This window comes from Perissodus microlepis, chromosome 14 (assembly GCF_051167445.1).
Source record: "Perissodus microlepis isolate ML-2025 ecotype Zambia chromosome 14, ASM5116744v1, whole genome shotgun sequence".
Lineage (NCBI taxonomy): Eukaryota > Metazoa > Chordata > Actinopteri > Cichliformes > Cichlidae > Perissodus > Perissodus microlepis.
The window spans coordinates 29,464,688-29,481,324 of record NC_140474.1 but is presented as its reverse complement, the minus strand read 5'-3'; the positions used below and the strand labels follow the sequence as shown (position 1 = coordinate 29,481,324).

The 16,637-nt window shown below is 44.8% G+C and overlaps 2 protein-coding genes across 4 annotated transcripts in view; both read left to right on the top strand.

The window, feature by feature from the left end:
- The window catches only part of sik3 (SIK family kinase 3), a 37,271-nt gene extending 29,605 nt beyond the window's left edge, over positions 1-7,666 (top strand). For all 3 annotated transcript variants that reach the window (XM_084951172.1, XM_084951173.1, XM_084951171.1), the window contains 7 exons: positions 579-745; positions 1,283-1,410; positions 2,163-2,923; positions 3,078-3,232; positions 3,714-3,843; positions 3,924-4,050; positions 4,211-7,666. In XM_084951172.1, coding sequence (XP_084807298.1) covers positions 579-745; positions 1,283-1,410; positions 2,163-2,923; positions 3,078-3,232; positions 3,714-3,843; positions 3,924-4,045 — 1,463 coding nt within the window. In that variant the 3' untranslated portion in view covers positions 4,046-4,050; positions 4,211-7,666. The remainder of the gene's footprint in view (positions 1-578; positions 746-1,282; positions 1,411-2,162; positions 2,924-3,077; positions 3,233-3,713; positions 3,844-3,923; positions 4,051-4,210) is intronic.
- A 2,678-nt stretch (positions 7,667-10,344) lies between these two features.
- On the top strand, positions 10,345-16,319 carry tmem25 (transmembrane protein 25). Its single transcript, XM_084951741.1, has 9 exons — positions 10,345-10,899; positions 12,005-12,122; positions 12,494-12,838; positions 12,914-13,204; positions 13,395-13,526; positions 13,643-13,676; positions 13,963-14,072; positions 15,508-15,597; positions 15,715-16,319. The coding sequence occupies exons 2-9, from the start codon at positions 12,044-12,046 to the stop codon at positions 15,786-15,788; spliced, it is 1,155 nt and encodes a 384-aa protein (XP_084807867.1). The 5' UTR covers positions 10,345-10,899; positions 12,005-12,043; the 3' UTR covers positions 15,789-16,319.
- The last annotated feature ends 318 nt before the right edge of the window (positions 16,320-16,637 follow it).

Below are 16,637 nucleotides of genomic sequence, written 5' to 3'. Positions count from 1 at the left end.
GTATTAATGTAACAGTAAGAGAAAGTTTCCTAATTACATTAAATCTATGCCTGCCTTCAGTGGACACAAGAAGACTTTAGATGCTACAGAGGTCAAATGTTAAGCCCTTTATAGTCACAATTCATACTTTATAAGTTAATTAAAATACGGTTTGGGATTTGCTGGTAGTGCAGCTAAAGAGCAGATATTTAATTTAAAAACAAAGCTTTTTATTCGTTTCTGGCTTTTGTTCTCTGTACAATAGCACTGCCATGTTCGTTTGTGTGTTCTGAATAATGCAGTAGAAAGCATATAGCTTATGCTGACTCAATGAAAATGTTTCCTCAGGGACAGCAGGTGAGTAAACACCTCAGTCGTCAAGAACGAAATAACATGTGATTAGCGTGATAGGTTAACAGCTGTTTTTATTTTCTCGTTGTGTCATTTGCGGTTTCCAGCTGAAAAGTCTTAAGAGAATTTATTTATTCTATTTAGTTGTATTTTTTATTTTTGGAAATTTCTGCTCAGCTTAAATTTATTACATTTTTGATGATTTTGCTCTCATCATTTTTCCCCTTCTCTCTCTTGTTCTCTTTCAGGTCAATCATCAGTGCAGTACCAACATGGCGCTCCAGCCATGTACCAGGGCCAGAGTGGCAGCCCGCCTCCCACGGGCCTTCCTCGAGTGTCTCTGCCAGCCAATCCACAAGCAGCATCTGCCCGCCCCACTGTCCCATTGGCACAGGGTGTACCTCAACAACAGCAGGTGACTGCAAAGAGCCAATCAAATGTGGGTTTTTTTGTCTTCTGAGGAATTCCCTCTAATTCAGAGGTGTCAAACATGAGGCCCAGGGGCCATAATTGGCCCGACAAAGACTTCAGTCTGGCCGACTGGATGGCATTGTAAAATGTAAAGGAGTGCACCGCCAGTGCCATTCATACTATACCAAAGTAGCTGGGTAACAGTTAAACTGTTAAATGACAGAAACACTGTTTTATAACTGCAGGAATGTCTGAGCAGTGAGCTACCAGAACATTTTCAGTAATCTGACACGTTTATTATGCAGAAAAACTGAGACGTGCTGTTAAAATTGCAATTCTGTTTCAACTGGTTTGACCCACTTAAGGTCAAAGTGGGTTGAACATGGCCCACGATGTAAAATGAGTTTGAAATCCCTCCTATAACTGAATCAAACATAATATTGGACCTTTTTTTAAATTTTGCTGTCACGAGCTAGAATGTATTTAATTAGTCGTGAAGCGATGCTGCAGTCACTAACGAACACCATCCTTTGTTGTGCAGGTGACCATTCAGGTGCAGGAGGTGGAGCTGGGAGGTGGGGCACAGAGGCAGAGCAACTTTCTATCCACGCCAGGCGGACACAGAGTCCTCGGAAAGCAGCTCAGCGCAGACAACGCCGAGTCGCACAGGTGACGCTCGCATCATGTCACCACAACCCCCCCCTCTCCCCTGATGGTCGCCAGCAATGGACTGTTTCTGTGTCCTCCTCTTTGCCTTTTAGTTAGATTGCATGAACTCACCACTCTCCCTCTCTCACATTCATTGCATTGTTTTTTGTTTTGTTTTTTCTCACTGTATGCTTCTCATTTTTTTGTTTTTGTTGTGTTTTCATTGCTTCCATATTAAATGATTTTTCTACAACTGTATTTTGAAAACTCGTTGCTCTGGACTTTGTTCGTAAAAGAGCAGACGTAAGAATTATAACTTTGTTTGAAATGTGTTTAAAATGACTGTAAATCCCTCATCGTCTGTGCTGAGTGGACAGCAACAACAAACTCTCCAGCTCAGTGTATCTGGGTGAGTTTCTGCATGTAAACAGAGCATCAACTCGAGTAGGAGGTCAGTCAAACCTGTGACCACCACCCCTGACTTCATTATCCCATAACTGCCCCTTGTAGCCAGGACTACCTTCACTGAGTGAGCATGTTACAATCTTGAAGTTGCAATCTTTATTAAAAAGCGTCCTTTGGAAATATGTTACACCTCTCAGTGAATACTTGAACCTGGAGCAGCGTGTGATGTGTGTTCTAGGCTGTCTCTGTGGATCTTTAGCAGATTGGTGGACGTTAGGTGATGTGTTTGCTGTGTATACAGAGGATTGGGAGTACATTGTTGTTAGACAGCAGGTAGGTAATTACTGTGTGTGTTCCCTCCTGTTTAGCCGCAGCCTTGGCCGCTTCACATCGGGCTACGACCAGGCCCAGTTCAATCCCCACCTCTACTCTGGCGACGCTGCCTCCCGAGGCGCCTCAGGCGTGGTGGGGTCCTACAGCCCCTACCTGCAGGGAGCCTCCCTTAAAGTTCCCGGCCTGGAGGGTTACCAGACTGGGGCGGTGGGGACCAACAACTACGGAGCCCCTTCCACACTACAGCAGGCTCTCCTCTCCCCAACTCCTTTGGACTACCGCCCCCCTCAGCAGCACGTCACTCCCACCCTGCAGGGCCTCCTGTCTCCCCGCCACTCTTTAACAGGCCACGCTGATCCCAGACTGCCCCCACAGGACCTGGCTGCCCTGCTGAAAAGGCAGAGCCCCCGGCCATGTCCGGCACCCCCGACACCACCCAGCGGTGCGCCACAAGAGTATGGAGATATGCTTCTTCTCCGCCAGCTAGGCCCAGGAGAAAGCTTGGAACCACAGGCACCTCAGGGTGCCTCTGGAGGGCAACACTACCACCACCTCCTTCAGATCAGACCCCCGGAGGTCCAGCAACAGCAGCAGGCACCGTGCCCCAGCTTACCTCACTCAGAGAGCATGGAGGAGGACGAGGTACCGGCTAGCTACCATCACCCACACGAAGGCCTTCTTGCCAAGGCAGGAGAAGGACATGAGCTCCTGGGGCCTCCCCGAGGAGGCACCCCACCATACACCTCCCCTACACACAGGCATGGTGGCTACATAAGAACTGGCACAGGTAACAGAGGTGAGACCATACCCCAATTTCAATGCTTTCTCCAAAGATCTGGAATCCAGTGTCTGTCTTAACTGGAATATTTTTTTTCCCGCCTTTAAATTTATGTTCTTTTCCTGTATGTTAAAGCCACGAGCTAAACCTGTACAAAATATGTCCTTTTCAGAGTCTGAGCATGTGGAGTGCAGGCCTCAAGGACAGGCCATGGAAGTGCCTGATCATAATGGTGTGGGCTACTCGCGAGGCCCCCAGGGGGAGGTTTACAGATCCAGAGGACAGCTGCAGCGCCACCACACCATCCAGACTTGTGATGATGCTTATGTGAGTCAAACACTGCTGCTATGCTTACACACTACATTGATCACTAAGTGTGGGTTCTAGTAGGTTTTTTGGGGGGGGTTGTTGTTGTTGGTTGTTTTTTTTTACATTTACATCAGCTTCCAACTAGGTAAAATAAAAACAATTCAGTGTTAAATTTCATCCTGTTGTTTTGGTGGGTCATGGAAAAGGGCTGGCAGAAACAATCATATTTGTATGTCATTTTAATATTGGCTCGCTGTCCTTTTGGAGGATATGGGATCTTAGCTCACCTTCTCTGCCAGTGCAGTGCTGGAGAACACCCACTTAGCAGAACGAAGAAAGCGTATGTTTGTTTGTATGACTAAATGAACCAAGAGGGCATCAACACACTGCAAGGATGCTCACAACATCCAAATTCTGACTCACTGTTTCCGCTAGAAGCCGTTTATTAAACACGATTCATTATTCCTGCCTCTAAACTGTCGTTCGCTTCCTGTTCCAGGATCAGGCAGACCCCATGTCTGGGATGAGCTTGCTGGCTGGGAAGGCGCTAAGCTCCGCTCGCATGTCGGACATTCTCAGCCAGACATCGCTGACAGGAAGCCAGCAGCTACACCAGCGGGAAGAATCGGGTCAGTATGAGACCTGTAGTTACCCCAAAAACAGTATTCTGTGTTTCCCCATCAGTTAAAGATTTGTGTTTCCCATGCAGTGTGTGACGTTGAAGGGGAGCTCCATGCGGCAGCCTGCTATCCCTCCTCCTGCACCAGTGACATGCTCCTTAGCTACAAGCCCCCTGACCTGCAGTACAGCATGGAGCAGGCTGGGGTCTAGCACAGGTACACACAGTGAATGTGAAGTCAACCTTAAAGTCTGTGTGAAGCCTCAAACATCACTTCTTTAATCTTAAATACTTGATAACAACTGATGTAGATTTTGGTATATCAGCAGCAAAATGATTGAGAACATTGTTTCTTGTTTCCCTCTGTCTTCCTGCAGGAAGCGGTGTATCCTGTGTCCATCGGTCCATATCAGCCATCCTGAGTTGTGTTGACTTGAGTTGTGCAGCATCACGCCAAACCATCGTCGTCTGCCCAAGCAGGGGCGCTTCTGTGTCCATCTGTCTGTCTCCATCTGTCCCCTGGGAGGGCAGTTTGCGCGAGAGAGGGTGTGGGTGTATGTGGTGGGTGGGTGTAGACATTAGAGGGGTGAGGGTCTCAGGTGGAGCCTCGGGGTTCAAAGGTCAAAGTGCCAGCATTTTCTGCACAGACATCCAGCATTCATTCCCGCAGGTCGTCTCCTCTTCGCAGCTCCCGCCGTGGGTAGACTGGGGCTGCGCTCTTCCCTTTTTCATCTCGACCCCACCCGCCTTTCCCCTCTTCCCCCCCATCTACAAATCTGGCCCGCCCAGCTCACCCCACCCCCACCTTGTAGCCGCCTGACCCAAACCTCCCCTTTTCTCTGTCGGCATACTTCATTATGTGCCTCACTGGCCGATGCATCGATACAGTAATACTTGCAAGAACGTTGAGTTCAGTGACACAAAGAAACGTCCACACTGCTGCCACAAACCCAAAGTATTCACATTAGGTGCGACTGCGTGTGTGTGTTTGTGTGTGTGAATGAATGAGAGGGGTGAGCCGAGGGTGTCTATGAATTTCAGTCTGCTCCTCCCCTCTCTCCTCTCCTCCTGCTGTCCTGCAGCAGATCATTCCAGAGCGGGCTGAAACCTCAGCGGTGGCTGCCCCTCACCCGGCCAGGCGGCGGGCGTTTTGGGTCAGGCTCCCAACTGGGCAAGAAAAGCGCTCTATCCAAAGATGGAGCTCAGAGACATCGCACAGGACAAACCAGCTCTAATTGTTTTGGTCTTTGTTATTTTTCTGGCATTCATTTCTTCTATTGTTTTACTTTTGTTTCTTTTTTTAATTTAATTTTATTTTAAAATTAATTTTCACAGCTAATGTCCACGTTGGCATTATGTTCGATATTGTTACTCTTATTGTTATTACTGTTTTTCTGTAAAAGAAGTTTTACTATGATGATTGTTATCATTATTATTATTATTATTATTATTATTATTATTATTATTAAAGGAAACGGTTCTGTGTTACAAGGAATACAAACTTTGTTCTTTGACTTAAGTAATTCAGCACTTTCGGTTCCAGCTTTCCTCCGTCAGCTTCCACCCTTCATCGCAGTTCCTCGCTCTCTGCCATACTGTCAGCTTGGTTTTCAATCCACCCTCCCCATCCCCTCCAACCTCTAAACTTTCCCCACTTTGTGTTCTCCCCCCTCCTCCCCCCACGTCAGTGACAGTGTATTGCATTGTGGGTAGTTTTACCAGACATTTTGCTCCTTTCCTTGTACAGTGATGCCATGTATAGAACGCTATTGCAAATTTCTGTATCTAAACTTTAGTTTCTGTTCTGTTTTTGTTTTTAGATGATGTTGGGGAGGCTTTATTTTTCTTCTTTTTTTAAAAAAGTATATTGGTATTGTTTATCATTTGTATTTGTATTTTTTTTTTTTTGATGTCTTGAGAAAAAATGTTTTCTTCTTGTTTTATGAATCTTGAGATTTCTAGCCAAAAGAGGACAGAGAGAAGAGAGACGGTGCTCTTCCTGTGTCGTTAAAAAAAGCGATTGTTCTTATTTGTTTTAATGTTATTATGATATCGAGACACTTGAATAAGAGGAGAGTAATTATTTTGTGTTGCTTTTTAAAGTATCATTTCAATCGATGTTGTTGTGACTGTCATTCTCGTTGATGTTGGGGGGCCTGTTTTCTGTTAACGGGGTAGTTGTGGCAGGCTTTACAGGGTCAGGCTTTCGGGCTTTTGTCTGGGTTGGTTCGGGTGCTACTTGACTTGATGCTCTTAAAGGAAAAACAAAACAAACTACAAAAAAGACAAAAAAATGAGGGAATATCTTGTAAAATAGCTGACATATCATCCAAAAAAGAAACATCACAAGTGTGGTCACGGACAAACCCACTTCTATTTCTCCCTCTTGCTGCCCAACCTACCAGTCTGCTGTGATCCTCCCCGCCATCTTTTACTATGTCGGCTTCTGATCAGACGGCGCCTTACAGACTTGGCCCCCTCCTCCCAGGCTAACAATGTTACCACCAAGGAGGACACTGCAGCTGCGGCTCACCCCCCACACGTTCCCCTCTTTTGGATTCATTTGTGATTTTGTTTCACTCTAACCCCAGGTGGAGGTGATGGCTGCATGAACAGTTTGGATACACCTGGACATCCCTCCGAACTGTAAAAGGGAAAATTTATAAGGAGGTAACCATAGGAATGAATTATTTGGATTCTCCAAAAAAAGGGAAAGGTGTGGTCAGAGCTGAGCTGGGAAGGGTACGCCCACCTTTACGCTAGTCTCCCAAGGTGTGTGCCCTGCAGCACACTGGGGACCACAGCAGAGGACTGCACCTCCCTTTTCTTCCTCTTTGTTTTTCAAATTTGGTTTGTTGTTCTTTATCTATCCTCTCATAAATCAGTACTCAATATTGGGCCAGCAAGTGGACTGCGGCGCAAAACAATCGAGCTCCACTTGTGTGCTTGTACAAGGGAGACGCCGCAGGACCTGGCTGCGCTGGTCGCCATATTGTACGCTATATACGCCCGAGAACTGTAGGTGGTGTCATGCAGCGCTTGTGCTTTCCATTTGCAGCATGTCACTTCCTGTTTACTGACATTTGCTTTTATTCAGGCCCGCGGTTCCTTCTTAGCAGTTGTATCTCTAAAACAAAGTGTACGCACAGATGTGAACAGGGAAGCTGATGTGCATGCTGTTCCTTCCAAACCGTGTTTTAATTGGACAGAAGACAACCTTCCAATCTAACTCGAGAGTTTCCTCCAGATCTCAGTCGTTCCTCTTTCAGATCTGACCTCCTGTTATTTTTGTTTTTTTCTCATTGTTTACACCAAGCCAAAATCAAGAACTGAAGGGGAAAGGATTGAGTATGGAAAAGGGAAATAATGGGGATGGAGGATGCATCTCTCGTCCCATTGGCTGGACAAGAGATGCAACTCCAGAAGCTCCTCTTGTTGTTTGCGTTGTGTCCAGTTCCAGAGCTGTATGTAAAGGTCGAGGGGGAGCACACTGGAATGGAAAGCACAGCACTGAGCTGAATCGCACACATCTGCCTGATCAGAATGATCCTTCCTCTTTTTTGTTTTATTTTAATTTGTGTATCAACTCTTCCATCCCTGACTTCCATCTTCTCTCTCCATCCCAGCAAGCCAGCTCTCTGCTCAACTCCTGTTTCTTAGGTTCATTTTGTTTTCTATTGGTTCTTTTTTTGTCTACTTTTTTGTTGTTTTTATTTTTCTTTTTTGTTGAGTACAAAAATACTAAAGTGCAACAACAATGATTAAAAAGAATATCAACCAAACTGAGATGAATAAATAAATATATATAAATAAAGAAATAATTTAAAAAGGTTGACCAGTGTGTCTTTGTTGTACCTGCTCGCACGAAACTTGTGAATCAAGTGAAATTTCTTGTGCCCGGATTACAACATCGTGACTGTAGGGTCAAAAGTGATTTGGCCAAACGTTGACATGACCAGACAAGGTTTGAAGACACTCTAGTGCAGGCTGCACACTCAGTTTCTTCCTACTAATATTTTTCATGCACTACATAGTTCTTGTTCCTCAAGGACATCCCTGTTACTCCTCACAGCTTGATGCCGCCATTGTGCTTCACTGTAGGGAGGGTATTAGCAGAGCAGTGCAGTTTGGCTCTAGCACAAAGTAGACTGTCTATTTTTATCCAAGAGAGGCCTACTCCGCCATATGCAGCTGATTAAGTGTAACTGAGACAGCCGTCTTTACCACTGTGTCTTTGGGCTGCTGAGGGCTGAAGCTGTGTCAAAGGGACGACTGGGTTCTTGGTCTCCTCACTTACCAAGGCCTTACTTGCAAAAGCTACTCAACCCTATTAAGAGATCTGCTAGTTCCAAATTTCTGTCAGTTTTGTCAGTTGTTGAAGGGATTTCAGTGAGACCGTGGAACAAGACTTTTGATTGACCTCAATTGAAACTGGTATTCCACACACACTATTTAGAGTGGTGGTGGTGGGATGCTGCTGACCTTAACTGAGGATTTAGTCAGGTGGTGGAAAGAACACTTTGAAGACGTCCTCAATCCTATAGTCACGCCTTCTATCATTAAAGTAGAGTCTGGGAAGGAAGGGGATGAGTCACCCATCACTGATGTGGTTACTGCACAGTGGCAGGGCCCCTGGGTTGGTCTTGGAACACCAGACCAGTTCTTTATCCTCTCAAGAATATTTGAGGGTGTTTGCCCAGCAGGTCTACATGTGTTTCTGTGGACCTGGACAAGTTATTTGACTGGGTCCCTCAGGGTATAATGTGGGGTGGGGGGGTTGACAGACGGATAGGGGCGGCGTCCGCAATAATGTGGATGCTGAACTGATATGTTATATTGAAACGAGAGCTGAGCATAAAAACAAAACTGTCAAAATACCAGTCAGTCTACGTTCCTGTCATCACCTATGGTCATGAGCTCTGGGTGGTGACGGAAAGAATGAGTTTGCAGATACAAGCAGCAGAAATTAATTTCCTTCGAAGAGTGGCCGGGGTTTCCCTTAGAGTCATTCAAGAGGGACTCAGAATAGAGTTGATGCTCTTCCACATCGAACTCCACTAATATATCTCATGGATGCCTCCTAGGTGAGGCATTCTGGGCATATCTTACTGAGAGGAGGCCCCAGACCCAGGACTGGAGAGATTATATCTCTCAACTGGCTTGGCTTGTTATTCCAGCTGGATGAGATGGCTGGGGTGAGGAAAGTGTGGGCTTCTCTGCTCAGACTTCTACCCCCATGATCCAAACCTAGATAAGCGTCAGAGAATGGATGGTTGGATGGAATCTTGCAGAAGTCCATGGGACTGACTTGTAAGTCCTCAGCATTTATTTTTAAACAGCTGTCTTTATGGACTACATCAAATGCCAGTTTACCAAACGAGAATGCCAATCAAATTGTCAGCTCAAGAACTAATTACCTGAATAATAACTAAAGCAAACAGGATTAGATATTTGAGTGATGACACTATAAGATCTTCAAGTTATTCCAATACTGAAATATGTGCAATAAGACATCCTGCCTTCAGTTTGACAACGGCTCATTTGAAGTCTTGGAAATTGCTAATGATGTCATATCACTGCAGCCTGGAAATAAACAGAAACCTACAGGTTTCAAGAGAGAAGCAAATACATAAGACAAAGCGCAAAAATCGTCACTTTGACAGGTAATGCAGATCAGACTTGTTGTAGGTCTGTCTGTTTGATTATGCTTGTGAAGTAACTGAGCACATTCCTTTTATTAATGGCGTCCAGGTGAATGGTGCGTTTCACTAAGCAGTCTTGTCAGCTGGGTGAGTGTAGAAGTGTGTTGACACGGTTTACACAGCTGTCTGTGCACACTGAAACGTTCCGTTTATAATAATAATAATAATAATAATAATGGATTGCATTTATATAGCGCTTTTCAGGACCCCTCAAAGCGCTTTACAATACCACTATTTATTCACTCTCACATTCATACACTGGTGGAGGCAAGCTACAGTTGTAGCCACAGCTGCCCTGGGGCAGACTGACAGAAGCGAGGCTGCCATATTGCGCCATCGGCCCCTCTGGCCATCACCAGTAGGCGAAGTGTCTTGCCCAAGGACACAACGACCGAGGCTGTCCGAGCCGGGCTCGAACCGGCAACCTTCCGATTACAAGACGAACACCCAACTCTTGAGCCACGATAGTCCTAAACTCTAAATGTTTCCTAACCCTCTACTATGCAATCACACAGATGACTGAACTGGAGAAAAGAGCACGCAGAGAGGCGTTTCCACTGAATGAATAACAGCTGCACAATTAAATCAGTGACTTCTTTACTGAGAATTAGGCTACTGTACCCTTAAGATGAATAAGTTCTCATTATAAGTCACAGGTTGATGACACAATGGAAACATAGCCCCCTATTGTATGAGCTTGTTTCTTTTGTCTGCCTTCTGGCTGCAGTGCTCTGCATGCTGCTGCTCTGATCTGTGCAGCTGCACTGCAGAGGCTTTTCAGTCGGCGGTATCCGAGCGCTGACTTGTCGTGTGTCTGTGTTTGTAGAACATGGGTTCACTTTAACATGCCTAATGATGGAACTGGGTGATGGATGATAGGAAATGATGTGTTAATCCCTGGGAACTGACAGTTTTCTGGCTTTACTCGACGCTGCATCCTTGTCTCCTCCCCCACACCATCACTTTCTCTTTCTTCCCTCATGACTCTGTGCCTGCTCTCTTCTTCCTTACTACGCTTCTCTCTCTACATCATTCTTCTTTCTCCTATTCTCCCACCCTCCCCTCCCTTCTGCTCTCCTCTCCTCCGAGTGGCGACACTGTGACTGCCTGCGTCAGCCAGCCTTTGCCAGCTAGTGAAAGCTGCTACTGGAGGTTGCCGTATCCTGCAGAGATTCCTGTGTGTGTGTGTGTGTGTGTGCATATGTGTGTAAGTGTATGAGTGCACGCAGATGGGAAAGCAACTGAGTCAGGGAGGGCTGCCTCTCATCTCTCCGCTGTCATCGCCATCCTTTCCTCTCCTCCTCCTCTGCTGCCATGGAGCTCCAGCAGGCTGAATCACAGCAGCATCTGCAGAAAGGGCTGAGGTAATACTGTGTGTTATAGAGGACTTTTGCTGTGTATTTAAGCGCACACAGCTGCACTGCATGCAGCCTAAGAGAGTGCATAATGTGTGCGTGCATGTGTGTAGACCTGCACTGTAATATATAGCATCTTGCTGGCGATCAGATTCCTATGATTGTCAGTGGAAAGCATCTCTTCCACCTGGCTGCAAACATCTGTCCGCTGCTATCATGCGCATATATGAGCTCAGCTAAGAATTTTCTTGGTTGTCCTCATACATGTTGGATTGTGTGTGCGTTTCTTAGATGGCTCAGTTCCTGCTCTCCTCCAGGTTTCTCCCACAGATCACATGACCTATACAGCAGGAAAGCAAACACTAGATATTCCTCCTTCTCTGCTCTTGCGTGTACTGATCCCAGCCGCCCGTCAGTGTTTTGCATTGTAGTGATGGGGTACATTGTACATACCCTATATTTGACAAGATACTAAAGAATGATGGGCCTGTCAGTGCCTGTGTAGAGACCGCATTGCATTCAAAGTTTCCCGTCAACTGCTTTATATATACATATATATTAAACCTCCAGTGAAGCTTTGCACAACATGTTGCCCACCTTACCCACAATGCAATTTGACCATCAACAGCTGGGTGGTATTCTTGTAGGTCCTACTGAATCCTTGAGCTGTTAGTCTTAAGAAGAGACAAGGAGCAAGGCCACAGACTGGAGAGACACTGCTGGAGGCAATAATCAGACTTCTGACAGCTCCCTCTAGAGGCACAAAAGGCTATCTACAATTTTCATACATATTTACTGGAGTTTTTCCTTAAAGCTGTTTTAAAAAAAAAAAAAATGTATTTATTCTCATTCACATGAGAATGAAAATGTCAGGCTTAGAACAACAGTACATTAAACTATAACCCTATGCTCACTGGTACACGGTCCAGGTGAGGTTGGACTGATCCGGTGTAAAAAAATAAAAAAGTGGATTTGTGCACTAGAGGGGGCATCTTTTCTTGAACTGGACTCATTTACTCGTAGAACCAAACTGATCTGCATAGATGGAGGTTGCGATTGATTTGGGATGATCTTTTGATATTTAAAAAATATATGTGATTTCTTGTCTCTGCAGGTAGATGTGCGAGTGTGTGTGGTGCTCTGTTGGGCCATTATGGAGTGTGTGTGTCTGGGAAGGTGGACGTCGGGCTCGGCCGTCGTGTTCCTTCACACACTGGCCCTGTCCTGGACAGGTAAGAAACATGGCAGCTTCAGTCCTGATTATATCTGTCGTACTAATTATGATCTTGACTCCAGTTTAGTCATAGCTGAAAGGTGTCATTGATATACAGACTTTATATAAAAGATGGAGGCTAGAACTGGGATATCATATTTGATCACGTGGTTTCAAAAGACCAAGATGACGATGATGAAAATAAATAAATAAATAAAGTAGACTGGCAGCACAATCATTGGTGGTTAGCACTGTTGCCTCACAGCAAGAAGATTTTGGGTTTGAATCTACCAGCCTGCAAAGTTCTTTCACATGGAGTCATGTGACGAGGATGGATGGTTGGATGGATGAATGAACCATAATATATTAGTGCTACTCTTTTACCTATAGGTGCAATTGAGCCCATTCCTAAAATTGACGGATGGCACCGGGGAGGTGTGACGCTGCAGGAGAATGTGACACACCGGTTCAACTGCCATTCAGATGGCTGGGACCCCCACGCCCCTCCCATGCTGACCTGGTATTTGAACGGCGAGCAGCAGAGAGATCCATCGCCAAACCGTGGCCGTCTGGTCATGACATCACAAGAGGATTCTGAGGTGATGAGACCGGGGTCCAATCACAACAGCACCTTCTCTTTGAGGGCCAGAAAGTGGGACAGGGAACTGGTGTGTGTCGCATCAAACCCCAGGACAGGCGAGAGCTACAACGCCACGGTCACGCTCAATGTACAGTGTGAGTAAGTGGGCCCATGTGTCTTCACCTGATGCATTTGACGAAATGCTGAATTGCTCTTTCTCTGTATCTCAGTCCAGCCAGAAATCCTCAGGGTGAATGCCCACTATAGTGAAACCTCAGACCCCGGACTCTCCCTGGTCCTCTTCGCCTTGGTGCGGTCAAATCCACCTGCCACGATCACCTTTGTTGACCAGTCCGGCCAGTTGGTGGCCAATACCTCTGACTTCCTCATTCTGGACTCACGAAGCTACCCCTGGCTGACCAATCACACGCTGAGAGTCACGCTCAGCAGTCTATCAGGAAATGTCTCGCTGAATGCCAGCAACAGCGTGGGAACGGCGCAAAGCAACCTCACACTGGCAGGTGAGACAAATCTACATTGACTTCAGAAACTACATGTGATGATAATACATTCATCAGGACCTCTACAGCACTTCTCTTGGCCTTAGTTTCCTGTTTACCATGCAATTATGAGATCACTAAAAGAAAAATTGAAAAAACAAAACAAAACATGTGGAATTATTCCTTTAAACTCTCCCCTTTCTGTCTCCAGAGTTCCTGCAGTCTCGTGTGGAGGTGCCCATGCTGGGAATCGTGACCGGAGGAGCCATGGCCTTTATGGCCCTGCTCATCCTCAGCCTGATAGTCCTCTGCCTCATGCAAAAAAACAAGAGCAAGTCTATTGGTGAGACTCAAGTGTGCATGCATGCAGTGAAGAAACCAGCTGGAAAATTTGATTGCAGCATGTATTCTTAATGTATTCTTCAGCAGACTAACACACATCTCCGTTTGATGTTACAGAGGATACAGTGGAGATTGTGATGACCAAGAAGAGGTAAGCAAGGAGGGCAGACTTGTGATGTTACAGCACAAATAAAGTGGAAATCTCAGCAGTCATTGCCATTATTCTTTCTAAATCTTCAACGTTTGATTGACACCACACCGACACCATCTCTGTATTCCAGCACATCCATATTTCACATCTTCCTTAATAATTTCCAGCTCAGCGCATTAGCGGACTGAAAACACTGCTGAAAGCATTTCTCTGCTCTTAAGAATACTTTATGTGCATCCTACAGATCAATACCATCTCTAATCCAAGTTTGATATCTTCCACACAGCGAGTCAGCCAATCTGAAGCCGGATAAAGCTGATAAGACCCACATCCCCAGAGAGAACATGTCCCTGCCTTCAAACATGCAGCTCAACGACCTCAGCACTTTAAAGAAAGGTACATTTACCACAGTTTAACCGCAGCACAGAATCTGACCGTGCAAACAGTTTAAGAATACAACACTTTAACAATAAATCAATCACTTATATCTTTGCTGGTGGACTGAATTGAGTGTCCGATAATCAGGTGCAAAAACCTTTTGACGGAAGAAGCAGGGCAACGTTATCTGACAATCTTGGTGTAAAATGTGTTCTCCAAGATCTTGTTAAGAGCAATCAGTCTGTCATTTCTTGATCATTTGGAATTCTAGGCATCCATTCGGGCACTACTTAGATTAGATCCATGCTTTTTTATTCAGAAATGAGCCGCCCTGTTGTGGTTATGTTCTTCTATTAAAATCAATCAGATCACAAAGAGGGAAAATAATTATTTAGTATTAATGCACAGGATTTACACCATTTCAAAACTGGATAATGAATGATAATGATCCCAGAAAGTTTACTGTGAAAGTACTTGATGTCATATTTTTAAATATATTTAATTCCCTGAAGGCGATTACGTGAAGGTGAGAGGGAACAAGAGAGTTGCTTTAGATGCTAAACAGTTTTTGGGAACCTACTAGTTTGCTTCCTTGCTCACAGTTAGAGAAAGGATTACAACCAGACTTCACTTCTGAGATGTGTCTCTGGGTTTCCAGACAGCCGCCAATGTACCAGTCACTCTGGTTCTTCGCCAGAACAATCACCTACTTATCTGTCAGTAAAGCAAACAGAAGGTCAGGAAAAACATTAGTGAATCATTTATCTTTACCTAGACTTATCTGTCTCAACTTTTTTTGTTTTGGTTTTGTGTAGAGCACACACACACACATACACACACACACACACACACAGAGATGGTAATTAAATTTAATTGAATTTTTTGTAAGTTATTTTTCAGTTTAGCAAGCTATTTTGATTATTTAATTGATTTTGTTGTGTGGTAGCTAAACCTAGCTTAGCTTAACATAAATTTAGCTTAGCATAAACTGTGCTTGGCTAGGAAAAACAAAAAACAAAAAACAAACAAACAAACAAAAAAACAAAATCCAAGAAATGCATTGTTACATGTTGGGTTTTTACAGACTGCTTTTAATAGGTTAAATAAATAGTTGATATTGTGTTAATTTGTAAGCTTCAATGGAATGTTTTAGCTTGGCCACGTTAGCCATTTTACCTGTATTTCTGATTCTGTTTAGCCTGTTAGCTACAGCAAGTATCTGACAGTTGTATCAGTTTTTATCCCTCCTTCTGAACCACTTCCTGGAGCCTCTCCCAAATCTTACTGTAACGTGAGAGATGGGATGCACCCTGGATAGGTGGCCAGTCCATCAGTAGACATATGCATAAACTTTAACTTGATTTTAAAAATCTCACCACAGCTTCCCCACCAAAAAAGGATAACATCTTACATACTACTGCATCCTCCATCTTTCCTGTATCACTTTTTGTAGCCCGAGAGGCCGCCCAGCAGAACAGTGTGGGAGAGGAGAAGAAAGAGGAAGAGGAGGAGGAAGATCTATCTTTAGCCTATGCTGCCAGAGGTCAGGGAAATACTCCTGATCCTGTTGAGTTTTTTCTTCACTTTTAAAAATACTTTAATATAAGTTTTTTGTATCAAGGAACATTAGCGTTCTTTCTTTCCCCCCTAATGTTTCCAGGTTTTGCCAGATATCCGATGGTGGGCTACATCTATAAGGTGAACAGCACAAGCAGCGAGGAGATCTGGCTCTGACGTCCCTGAATGTAACCCACATACTGTACATGCATGCTACTTCAAAACAGTCCAGCCGTCCCGGAGGAAACCCAGAGCAACTGCCACTCAACCAACAACTCAGGCTGGACTGACACGAACAGGATCCAGGATCTTGATGGTGGAGTTTAACACCATTCTGCTGACCGCATCGACATGATCACGAGTTTCATAACCACACAAGGAAACTGTCTGTGTGTTTGTTACCAAGTGCTCCGTATTTACACTGCTGACATGTTGTCTCAACAGTATGAACTGCAAATGAAGCGCTCATCTTTCAGTTTGTTTCGACATGATCTCCTGTAAACATGCTCATAATGTCCCTCCTCTGTGTTGCATTACTGGAATGCATTAAATGTTCTATGCTAACACTGATACCTGAATAAAATGGTGCATAATTATAGAATACGTATTTGGTCATGGAAATGTTAAGATGCAATGTACTGTATATTTGTATGCATATGTATATGTGTATAAAAGAAGATGTCTAATAAAGATAATATGGAGACTGTGTGGAGGCAAAAGCTGGAAAATGCTGTGGTTGCAATCAACACTCACCAGGGGGCGCTGCAGAGCGGTTTACGATGAGAGTCGTGTGTTGTTGGCATAGTTCTAGCAATAAGTGTTGTGTGATGGAGAAGGCACTGTTGCATTTGGGGGAAACGTAATTGGGTACTCTATAGCTGTAGCAGGTGCAGGAGAAGAATAATCTAGCTCTTTAGGTTTAACTGTGTGTGTGTGTGTGTGTGTGTGTGTGTGTGCCAGGTGTTACCTCTGGGTCACAGGTTCCTGTGGCTTTTCATCAAACAGGAAGTCGAGTTGTGTTGTGGG

Coding starts and splice junctions, on each gene's coding strand:
- tmem25 (XM_084951741.1), top strand. CDS start 12,044: ATGGAGTGTGTGTGTCTGGGAAGGTGGACGTCGGGCTCGGCCGTCGTG. Junction 13,205..13,394: donor AAGCAACCTCACACTGGCAG/GTGAGACAAATC, acceptor TTCTGTCTCCAG/AGTTCCTGCAGTCTCGTGTG. Junction 15,598..15,714: donor TTTAGCCTATGCTGCCAGAG/GTCAGGGAAATA, acceptor TAATGTTTCCAG/GTTTTGCCAGATATCCGATG.